Source organism: Drosophila serrata, unplaced genomic scaffold (assembly GCF_035046125.1).
Source record: "Drosophila serrata isolate PLE 108 unplaced genomic scaffold, ASM3504612v1 contig_160, whole genome shotgun sequence".
NCBI classification, from domain to species: Eukaryota; Metazoa; Arthropoda; class Insecta; order Diptera; family Drosophilidae; genus Drosophila; species Drosophila serrata.
In genome coordinates this window covers 871,355-882,846 of record NW_028257058.1, presented here as the reverse complement: position 1 = coordinate 882,846, position 11,492 = coordinate 871,355, and the positions used below count along the sequence as shown (strand labels likewise).

At 34.3% G+C, this 11,492-nt stretch overlaps 1 protein-coding gene across 2 annotated transcripts; it reads left to right on the top strand.

The window, feature by feature from the left end:
• The first annotated feature begins 296 nt into the window (after window positions 1–296).
• LOC110185443 (uncharacterized) lies at window positions 297–10,635 on the top strand. 2 transcript variants are annotated; one of them, XM_020954268.2, is made up of 4 exons: window positions 297–490; window positions 747–920; window positions 2,144–2,197; window positions 2,485–9,494. In XM_020954268.2, the coding sequence occupies exons 2-4, from the start codon at window positions 758–760 to the stop codon at window positions 8,733–8,735; spliced, it is 6,468 nt and encodes a 2,155-aa protein (XP_020809927.2). In that variant the 5' UTR covers window positions 297–490; window positions 747–757; the 3' UTR covers window positions 8,736–9,494. The 2 variants fall into 2 exon arrangements, with proteins under 2 accessions (XP_020809927.2, XP_086682684.1); XM_086826558.1 differs by lacking the exon at window positions 2,485–9,494 and adding an exon at window positions 9,661–10,635 and having other exon boundaries at window positions 300–490.
• The last annotated feature ends 857 nt before the right edge of the window (window positions 10,636–11,492 follow it).

Sequence of the window (11,492 nt, the reverse complement as noted above, 5' to 3'; positions counted from 1 at the left end):
CTTTGAGCTCACATTTACTGAATGGATTTCTAATATTAACTGATCAATAGTAAGTATTTGCTATAAGCTCAAAGGCGTTTTTTTCATCTTTTTTTCAACCCAATAAAACTATATACAATGTGTTATAAGTCATTTCGTCACAAGGAATGTCTATTGCTGAATACTATCCTATAAAAGTTAACTTTCTCTTGAACTTGCCATTTACAGGAATCTTTTATAAATTAATACATGTTCATTATTATTATATACATACATTGTTATATGCTATTTTTACGCAACTTAAAGTCGTTAAAGCTGTTAGTGTAATCAATTGTTTGATTGGGAATGGAGGTATAAAGCTTTGGTTGGCCAAAACCAGACAAACCACATTTGTGGTTTCAAGCTAAGCAATAAACCGGATGAGTTTTTTTTGTATTTTCGTCTCAGGGAAATCAGTTCTCTGGCTTTCGCTTCTACGGATGGTCGTTGAGTGGTTCCTCCTCCAAAAATTGTAAGAGAGGCTTGTGTCAAGACTTAATTATTTATATATGACAGATACTTGCTAGTCACATTTCCAAAACAAATCACTATAACTTATACATTTATAAAAGCCAAGTTAATAACTAACTAGTTTAACGAATATAAGTTGAATTTTGAAATCATTTATCAAAGCAGTCCTGTCTGATATAATAGTGGATTAGATTACGCCTTTACCTAACTTATGAAAAAGTATAAATACTAAAAGTTATTTTATTTATTTCGAAAAGAAACTATAAAAATGTTAGAGCCACGTGAAACCAGAGGAATAACTGGTTATCGACCAATCAGCACAATGAAACTATTATTAAATTTTAATAGTCAGCGTAATAAAGTGACGCTAATTCTGTTAACGAGCTTAATGTTAACTATAGGACATCACAGTGCAGCTTCCCTAATAAACGGTAAGTGTACTGCGCTCTTATAAATAAATTTAATTTTTTTAGAAATTGAGTGAGACCAATATTCGAACTTTTGGTTTACGGAGAAAGACTTGCCATATACACATTATATATACACAAGCAAAACCGGTTTTTGAACCGTTGGTCTTCCACCTCAATTTGGTAAATACTTATGGGAATTTTTAACACAAGAGATGGGAAATCAACTTTTAAGTTTGACAAAGGCAAACTCTATAAAACTTTGAGTCTAATCCCATATTTATTATTAAAAAGAAGTTATTTTCTTAAATAAAACATATAATAAAAAAAATTAATTCGGACGTGAGAATTACTCTAGAGTTACAATAACTTGAAGTTGTGTGCCAAGACTTAAAACTATGGGTACAGGATTCAAAATGGCATATTTCAGAAAAGTGCCTTAAAGTTTTTAATGCAGATGCATTGAACACTTAACTACCTCCGTTCCAATACCCATAACATTTTTCCTGTGATCGATTTAGTACTTTTCTGCAAGGTTTTTAAAATACTGGACAATTTAAATAATGCATTTAATTTAACGCATTCATAAGTTTTCATTTAATTTTCCTGACATATGTTGGACCCATATATAGTCGTAAATATATGTAAATATAAAAACAGTAATCTTTTTTCTTATAGTTTTCAATATTATAACACAAGTTATTATATATGTATGAATAATTTTCTAATGTCGAATGCGATATTCGTACGTCTGCAAACTAAAAAAAAAACATGTGCCAAGACTTTATTTTAATTTTACAATATTTGAAACGTGATGAAAAATTGTAATGCAATAATTTGTAATTAATTATGTAATAAATTTATTGAATAATGTATTTTGTTTGACTTTAAAATATTAAGCAGTTATTTTAAAAATTAATTTTTAGTCCCGGTCGCACGCGACATTTTAGAAAGCGATACTATAAACTAAAACTGTACGAATATTGGTTATCGCATATGTCCTTGTGCCTTTTATATTGCCTTTTTGTAATCTTTGTGTGAGATTCGCGAAAAAAAAACAAATTTTTATGTTATAATTTTTTAATCTTCCTGGAAAATTGCCCATATTTTGAACTTTCCGCTAACGTTATTTTCGATATTGGGTGCTATATTTTGTTTTACTTGCCAGATAAATCTATAAAGTTAGCTTTAGTGTACGATTCGCCAAAATTATTTTTTGTTCTTTAAATGTTTTATGTTATTTTCAGATCAATCGTATCAAGTGACCCCAACACCAATACTGCCAGCGCTCGGCGCTGATGGTAAGAATTCTACGAATTTTCGTACATACAGACTTTAATTAAGTCATTATTTATATTTTTCGGCAATAAAATATAGAGGTAATAACTATATATTTCTTATTCACATTTTCTCTATTTTCTTTCTATGATTTCACCATCTTTTTGGGATGTACATTCTGGAACACTTATTTTCTTAACTTTCATAAATATTTTTATCTATGTACATTTTGTTAAAACTATGTAAATATTTTGGTCTGTGTGTTTACTCTTAATTCCTATATTTTGCAAAAAATCTATACCAATATAAGATGTAACTACTGTACTTTTGGTAAATAATAGTGCTCACCATGGACGATTCCTGACTGTACGACCCCAAATTGGTCTTTTAACTTCAACAGTAAGGACATTCATACAGAGTGGAATAACAACGGAATTTGCCACAAAAGTGGTTGGGACCAAATTAAATAATGGCCAACTTTACGCGCAGTATTTGAAAAAGAGTTCTCGAGTTTTTTATGACAATGAACACTTACTGGCACCATCAGTGGTCACCAGTTGGGTTGGCGAAGGGGGCGAGACACTGTCTCTGCAGAATCACAACGAACTATTCAACATGGACGACGTGGTCGACTGGCAGGATATAGACGATAATCTTGACGAGTTTGTGGGCAATACGGATTTTGTTGGAATCCAAACCACAAACTATTTATCTTCGGTTAACGATTCAATTAGTTCGGTTCAAGTCAACAAGCCACTTGCAAACCACAATATAACTGCAACATCGACGGAACAAAATTCGAAGGATGAAATAACTAAATTAACAGATCACTTGGAAACATTTACTGTTAATAATAATGTTAGGCATTTCCACGAAAATGTATCAAAAATTCAACAACACCGTATTGCAAAAAATGTGGAATCTCCTGGCTCAAAACGTGTTTTGGCCAGTGTAACCTATTATGGATTCGCCGATTTTACTACAATAGTAGGAGACAGTGTCATTGTTTTTTCACCGAGCTCCACGCAAAGCAGCTTAAATTTTGGACACGTAACGTCAATTAAAGGCAAGCCTACGCTAAGTCTGGAATCTGATTTATTTTTAAACTCGAGTCCCAGTGCGAATTCAGCTGAGAAGATAACCTTTTCTACAACACCTAGTGTTAATAATGTATCTTTGGAAGAAGATAAATTTGGTGCATTTTCTCTAGAAGAAGGTGTAGCTGGAACATTTTCTTCAGGAGAAAGTTTAGCTAGTACATTATCTTCAGAAGAAAGTGTAGCTAGTATATTTTCTTTAGAAGACGGAGTTTCAGGTACATTTTGGCTAAAAGAACCTGTGGCTAGTACATCATTATTACAGGAAATGGTCCATGTGATGCCAACTGAAATTTTAAGCACACAATCCGAATCAAAATTAATTCCAAGCGATAAAAGTTCACACATAATAATTAATCAGAAAAACGGTGGTGCTACAACTGTTTTTCTTGATGATGATCCTTTCACGAATTTCGTAGAACTTAAAACTGACCAAATCTCTAATGCGAGTGTTGAAATAACAAAAACAGAAGAAATGCTTGAAACTATTATAACTACAGTTTTGGAAAATAGTATAATTGATTCATCAGTTATTAAATCAAGCCAAGATGATTTGAATGAGCCATCGTGTGATCACAATCATTTAACATCTCAAGTATTTCTTACCCAAATACCAAGATCATTATCAATCCAAGCTAGTAACGATTCCAATCCATTTTTGGCCTTTAATGTTGTTGAAACCACAAAATACTATTGCATTCAAGCTGCAGAAGAAGTCGTGAATAATACTATCATGGCATCCGTAGATACTTCAATACAATCTATGCATGAAGAGTTAATGCCCACAGAGTTAATAGATGATCTAGATGAGACCACAGCTAAAAATGTTGAGGATTATGATGTTACGACTGAGACGGAGGATGATGATGATTACGATGGCAATAATGAGGAGATTGATTTGATTTATAAAACTTTATACACGACCTACACATATCTGACTACATTTTTTGAGGGCTCACAGACAACGGTATCTAGCCATACAGAGATTATAACAAATATCATTTCCTCAACACTTGATGTGGGAAAAACGGAGTTAGTGTCGATCAAAAATACACTTGAAGAGCAGGATATTAACAGCTCATCAATTTCTACCAAGTATACAATACCTTTGGATATTGTGAACGTTTTAAGTTCGGAAACTGGAATGTCTTTAGAGTCAATAACTGACATTGATTTAGATGATAATATATATACCAAAACTCTACTTACAACATATACTTATTATACATCCATATTTACCAATAATGATACGGAAATAACGTCCAGAACGGAAGTGATTACAAATTTTTTAACTGATAGTAATACTTTGAGTTCAATCGAAAAAAATAGTACTTATGAGAACAGTCAAGTAAATCTTGTAGAACATACAAGTGAAAATCATAAAGAGTTAAGCAGAGTTATTCAGAAAACACCTCTGGACGATCAGGTTAGCTCTGAGAGTAATGATCATGATGAAATAATGCCATCGGCAACGTTGCTTTTACAAACTAGCTTTACCACATTTACCTTCTATACCACCATGTATGTGGGCGATGATACAAATATTATTAGTCGCTTGGAGACTGTGACTAATGTGGCTACTGAAACCTTGAAGCCGACGAAACATTTGAGTGTTGAAGATGCCTCCTTTCCTATTACCTATTTTACAACTTACACTTATTGGACAAAGTTGGCAAAAGATGGTGAGATTACAACATTAAGCCGGGAAGAGACATTATATAATGTTATACAACCCAAGAATAATGGTACTGAAATATCATATCCCTATAAAGCTACAAACGAAACAACCGAAGCTGTTAGTAATGTAATTCATACCTCCAGCTCCTCCACTGATATTACCACTTATTATACAACATATACCTATTATACAACTTCCTATGAAGCCAATTCTACAATAATTGCTTCTAACTTAGAGACTGTTACCAATGTGGTAACGTCCTACCTTTCAACTCCATCAGACATTGAACCCAGCATTTCCGTAACTTCAACCGAACAGCAAATAATACCTATCACTAAAAATCCCAATGTTATTTTGTATGATTATAAACACATCATAGATGCTGATGAAGTAAGCACTTTGTATTTTACCACTGAAGTTGTCTCTTCAATGAACCTTGATGGTTCTAATATTGAAGTTACGAGCAGCACTTCCCGTTTACATGTCGATGAAGCTAAAAAGTCTAATTTAAGCACACAAGACGATGAAATATATAGTTCAAGTACCTCAAAAATGTATAAAACCGGATTGGTTCGGCTTATTGAGGGTAAACGTATTCAAAATAATACAACAACATTATATCAATCAAAGGTTATTGGAACCATCATCGATAATCGTTATGCACAGATCATTGAGAGTACATCTAGTTTTCTCTATGAAAAGGCTAAAACTGATGAATTAGTAATAGCAACCAGTGTTGAAGAATCATCAATCGAACCGGAAACACAAAAAGTTGAATTAACAAAGTCCTTAATAGGAAATAAAGAAAATATTGCGGATATAGAAGATGACGAGGTTACTAGAGGAGACGTGCCACAGCGTCCATTTGCACCCGTGATAAGACCATTTGCCTCAAGAAATCGTCCTTCTTATGCGCCAAAACAGAAAACTCTTAGCCCAAGTAGTGCCACCATAATTACCAGATCGGACATTACACCAACAATTACTGCTACTCCGGCTTTAAAGTCATCTTCTGGAGGTAGATATATCTCTTCTCGACGTGGCATTATTTCTAGTGCACCTATAAATCCAAGCGAATCCAACTTGTCTCAATCTTCAAGACGCCTCTTCGGTCGTCCATCAAAATCGTTAAGTAATTCCATTGATCAATCTGGTAGCCAGGCTTCTTTCCAACCTTCTCGAAACCGTTTTGTATCATCTTCACGATCCAATCCTATCGCTACAAGTTCTCGTCGCCCAAACATATCTTTTCGTCCATCAATAGCGCCAGGATTTCGGGCTTCTGGTATAATTAATAACCCCAAGTTACGAGTAAGGCCAACTAGTTTGGGATCAACTTTGTCCATAAACGCACAATCAAAAGCGGTCTCGAGTTCTAGTCAGATTAGTAACGAAGATGAAGGAAACTTAACGGAGGAAATAAGCGGAGAGGACGAAGAGGAAAAGCAAACGAGAAGCAACCAAAATCCATTGCTCCGGTTTCGACGCCCAATAAATAAGCCCAGTGGCTTCAGTCCAACAACAAGACAAAATTCTGGCGTTTCCCCTGGAGTTTCTTTAAGAAAGAACCCACTATTATCGTTACGATCAAAACCTTCGCCTACTACAAGCCCTACAACATCAACAACAACCCCAAAACCAAAATCCTTCACGTTCCAACGACCATCTGGCCTTCAAAATAGATCAAGGCCCCAAAATAGCCTATTTCCACCCCGAGGTCTTTTCCAGTCACAAAAAGAAATTGATCCTCTGGAGTCTAATACAAATGAAGGTTTAACTGGTATTGATTCCGAATACGATGATTCTTCGGAAGACGATGAAGACGGTAATCAACAGACGTTTCAAAACCAAAAGAGATCAACTAAACTTAGAGTTCGCCGTCAAGTAGATCCTCTAAGTAGAAGTCGCTTTCGTTTTCGTCGCCAGAACGTTACTGCTATAAGTCCAAATCAAAAAGTAGAAGAGGCCCTCGACGACAGTACACTCAATCCAAGGGGGAAGACTAGTTCTAGATTTGGTTCTAGATTTCACACGCCAGAAACAACAACAGCAATTATAAATCATAAGTCCATACGTCCCACTCGACCCACCTCAAAGCGCCCACAGTTTACGTTGAGAGAGACGGATGTTCCCACATCCAAAGGGACAACAACAGGACGTAGCAACTTTCGTCGTCAGCCTGCCAGTGGAAGTACATCTTTGAGGCGTACAGCTACAAGTACAGGAACTTCAAATAATCGAAGACTTAAAAATTATGGAAACTTTGGAAATAATAAAAAAACTTTTGACAATGGCCGATTATCTATAAATACTTCCCGTTCCCGTAATACCAACTCGAATAACGCATTGAGCAGAGGAAGAGGAGGGAGTCGAGGTCGTAATCGTAATGACTATTCCCCAGATCTACCAGCCATTAATCAGGAAACTCAACCAATAACAGTTACTCATTTTCTACCTGCCGAAGTAATGATACCAGTAATCAATGGACACGTCACCGAGTATAAAAATATAGTTACTGCTAAAACCAGCACCGAAATTGTTGGACAAAATCAAGTAACACAATTTGCAGGGCCGAATGGATTGACTTCGTTATATTTAAATCGTGAAGAAACGAGTGTAAACAATGCTGGAACTACAGAGCATACAAAGTTTTTGCTACATGAATCCATAACAAGTACGATTATATTTACACCAACAACTATTCGTGGCAGAAAGACTTCATTTTCGCACATTTTACCATCCACTGCGTATTCGGTTGAGTATCTAGTAACGACTGTCCAGCCACAAATCTCGGCAAATGCTCCTCTTGCTAATATATTATTATCCCAATTACTTTTGGGTAACCTTAACCTTCCAGGTCATCCCATAATACAACATCCAAGTGCCCTTCCAGCTATAGTACCGACTTCTGTTGAACCCGTTACCGAATATCGAACTCACACCTCCACATATGTAACCACGATTTTTGATGGAAAATCTACTATACTTCCAGTGACGTTTCAAGGCAAAAAGATATTAACAACGGTCTATGATACAACAGCGGAGGTAATAACAGCAACGGAATATAGCGTAGATACTATTGTTAATACTGCTCCAGTGATTCAGAGTCAAATTCAACAACAGTCTGTTCAGCAAGTAAATAATTTATTATTGCAGCAACTACTTTTACAACAACAACAGCAGGAAGCTCAAGCCATATCTAAGACTTTGTCGCCACAGGTATTCCTAAGTAATAATTTACAGGACTTAGAGGATGCTACGCGATCTATAAATGAAGATTTTTCTGATTTGTTAATCAAAACGGAAGCCGAGCAGCCGACGAAAAGTCCGCGAAAAAAGTCTAGAAAGTCGGGAGGAGGTCACAATAGACGCCATAAACAAAATCAAAACATGGAGATTATAGAACAACTGGAACCGGACCAACAAAGCATTGTAACTTTATATATATCCGGACGTAGACCCGGGGAATTTAGCACTGTTTTATCGACTGTAAATGGCTATGATCACTCGGCTTCATTGCACAAAAGACAAGCATATTTAAGCAGTCATGTAACAAATGCGAATCAATTTCAACCAGAAAATACTCTATTATCAAGGGATCGCAAAGAGATAATCCCAAACGAAGAAGATTCAACTGAATTAAGCCGAAGAACAACATCATTAGAAAGCATTGTGGGAGATGTTGATCGTTGGCTATCACAATCGACACGACAGTCAATGCTACCAGAAAAAAAAACCATTATAAATCTTGGTTTAATAAATAATAAAAGCAAAACAATTTCTTAAGCTTGAACATAACTTTAAAAAATATTAATAAATATTATTAGTGCCAGCAAACTGCCCAAGCCCTTTGGAAGGTGTCCGATAAAACTAGTCAATATACAGAAAGGAAATACCTACAGGAGCCTTCATAAACACCAACTACATATTTCTAAATGAAAAAAACAAATATAATGGTAGTTCTATAAATCAGATAAAAAATAGAAAATTTAAAGCAAAATTCACACAAGATCTTAGTTATATTCTATTTACAATTTTAATAATTTCTGAATCGCTCTGTCACTATTTCCTCATCTCAGCAAATTTTTCTATTTCAACACGGTTTTTCTACATTTCTTACTATGGTTTAAAAAAATAACTTCAAAATTACAAAACATCGAATAAGAAAATACAAACATTCTCAAACGTATATTCGATGATTTTGTAGGTTGTAATATTTGTAATTACATTTTACTTATTTAAGTTTTAATTTGTTTATTAGCTTATTAGTTTTTTATACATAAATAAATATACAAGAGGTTTGTAAATGTAATATGTAATAATGTCCAAGTTTGGAAGTAATAAAGAATACGTTATTTCAATATACATTTACCATTTACATATAATTGAATTTGTATTTTGTAAATATTTATAACCATAAATATAATACTAATATTTACTATAATAAATAAATATAAACTATTACAAAAATATATTAAAAAAAAATGTTTAATTGAAATTCCTTTTTTTTATATACAATAAAGAAGCTGACTCAGTTATACCCAAGTTTGTGTGATTTAAAACCTTTCAAGGGCAGGACAAGAATTTTATATAAAAAACTGTGTTTTTTTGGTACTATCTCAAAAATTTACTTCAATTCTGCATAATATAATTTTAAAATAGATTTTTAAACTGAGTTAATAAGGTAAACAGTAACGTTTTATAAATACAGGCTCCAGCAAGCAATTCCTGTACATCAAGGATGACATCAGCGTTCGTCTTAATGAAAGTATCTGGGATGAAGCGAGATACAATCTAGCCACTCACATTATGTCCAACGGCGTTGAACTAATAATTGCTAGTGATAATAACAAAATAAAAAATTTGGAAAAGTCAAAAGCGAATTTACCAAAAATTTATAGTAATTTTAGCCAGCAAGCAAACCCCATTTTAATAACACAAGCACACCACAAGCCGTTGACTCTATCGCCCAGTACTTTACAAAATCAAATGAAGATCTTCACGCTGCCTTTAAACAATCAGGTACGAAAATACTTTTAAATTAAACGTATATAAGAAACAATAAACAAATTAAGAACACAACCGTAAAATAAGTAAGAAAAGCATAGTCAAAGTCACTTGGCTTCGTAGGTTAGGTTTGGTTAAACCGGACGGCAATTTTACGAACGTTTCTAAAAAAAAAATCTCGAATCGAAAATTGTGGTGCCAATCATTACTCGGTTCCGGAACATCGGAAATAAAAAAAACCGAAATTCCTTCATTAGATAATATAATACCCCAGGTAACTTTGTCGAGTTTTTTTTTAATTCCATTTTTTGAATCTTTTCGAAAGCTTTGAAGTGAAAAACACGATTTTTTGAGAAGAAATTGTCTAATTTGTCATTGTAAAATCAAAATTTTTAATAAAGATGAAAAAGTCGACAGCGTTACCTCGTTACGTACGTACAGAAATAGTGTTTAAAATTTAAAAAGGGTCGGTGCAGTAGTTCCAGTTTAAAACGAAAATCCGGCAAGTATAAAAATAGTCATTACTTCGTCAATTTTGTTTTAATTGCCTTGCCATTTTGGCACAATATTCTTCAGATATAAAAAATTCATTCAATATAAAAAATAAAAAAATAAATAAAAAAAAAACATAAAATACCTTACCCCCTTGCCCACCTTTATAGAAACTTTAAAATGTTAAAAAGTAGGAGGATCATATGTTTTTATTCATATCAAATTTGAAATGCATTTGGTGGCATTTATGTTTTAAGCCAGTTTGTTTCAACATGTTTTCTTTTTTGGTGGCTGCTTATAAAAAAAATCATAATTTTCAATTGTTTGGTGGCTTTGAAATCTGTTTTATGGCACCCCTTATAAGACAAAAGTATTTTTTTCAACTCTCTCTTAAACTTAAATCGTCGTTGAATGAACGGATCTGAATTTTAAATGAATCTTGTTTGGAGCTTTTCTATCGTTAAATTGATCGGATAATCTGATTTCGAATTGTGGCTATAATTTTCTCTAGCAGCCCTCATCTATTTTAAAGATAAGTTTACCAACTCAAGGCTATCTTTCATAAAAAGCTTCTTCCAAGCAATAGTTACATCGATAGAGTCAGTATCAGTGTATCCCAAATCTAGCGTATAGAGCGCATAGTGTAATATGTCTATATGTAAATTATACCCTGATTGGCTGCAGAAGTGATGTATTAATTAGGTTAGGTTATGTTAAACCGGACGGCCATGCTGAGGGGGCCAATCATTTGCCAGTATGGCCCTTATTTATCCAGTTGTTGTTTTCACATGGTCCTTGAGAATCTTACGCGGTGTTGAAATCCTTTAGGATCGCGGTAGTTTTCGCGAAGGCAAGTAGTTCACCTGGCGACCTCTTGGAGGCATCTACTAGTGATGCCAGTACTGGGGCACCTAAGTGCTTTACTCTTGCCTGCGTTAGGGCTGGGCACTTACAGATGAGATTCTCCAAGGTTCCGGTTGCCTCAGATTCATCGCATTTCCTGCAGTTGCCGTTGTTGGTGATGCCCAGCATGACTGCATGCGC

Bases quoted from the DNA above. Each gene is read 5' to 3' on its own strand.
- LOC110185443 (XM_020954268.2), top strand. From the start codon at position 758: ATGTTAGAGCCACGTGAAACCAGAGGAATAACTGGTTATCGACCAATC. The intron at 921-2,143 runs GTAAGTGTACTG...TGTTATTTTCAG, and splicing joins TGCAGCTTCCCTAATAAACG to ATCAATCGTATCAAGTGACC. The intron at 2,198-2,484 runs GTAAGAATTCTA...TACCAATATAAG, and splicing joins GCCAGCGCTCGGCGCTGATG to ATGTAACTACTGTACTTTTG.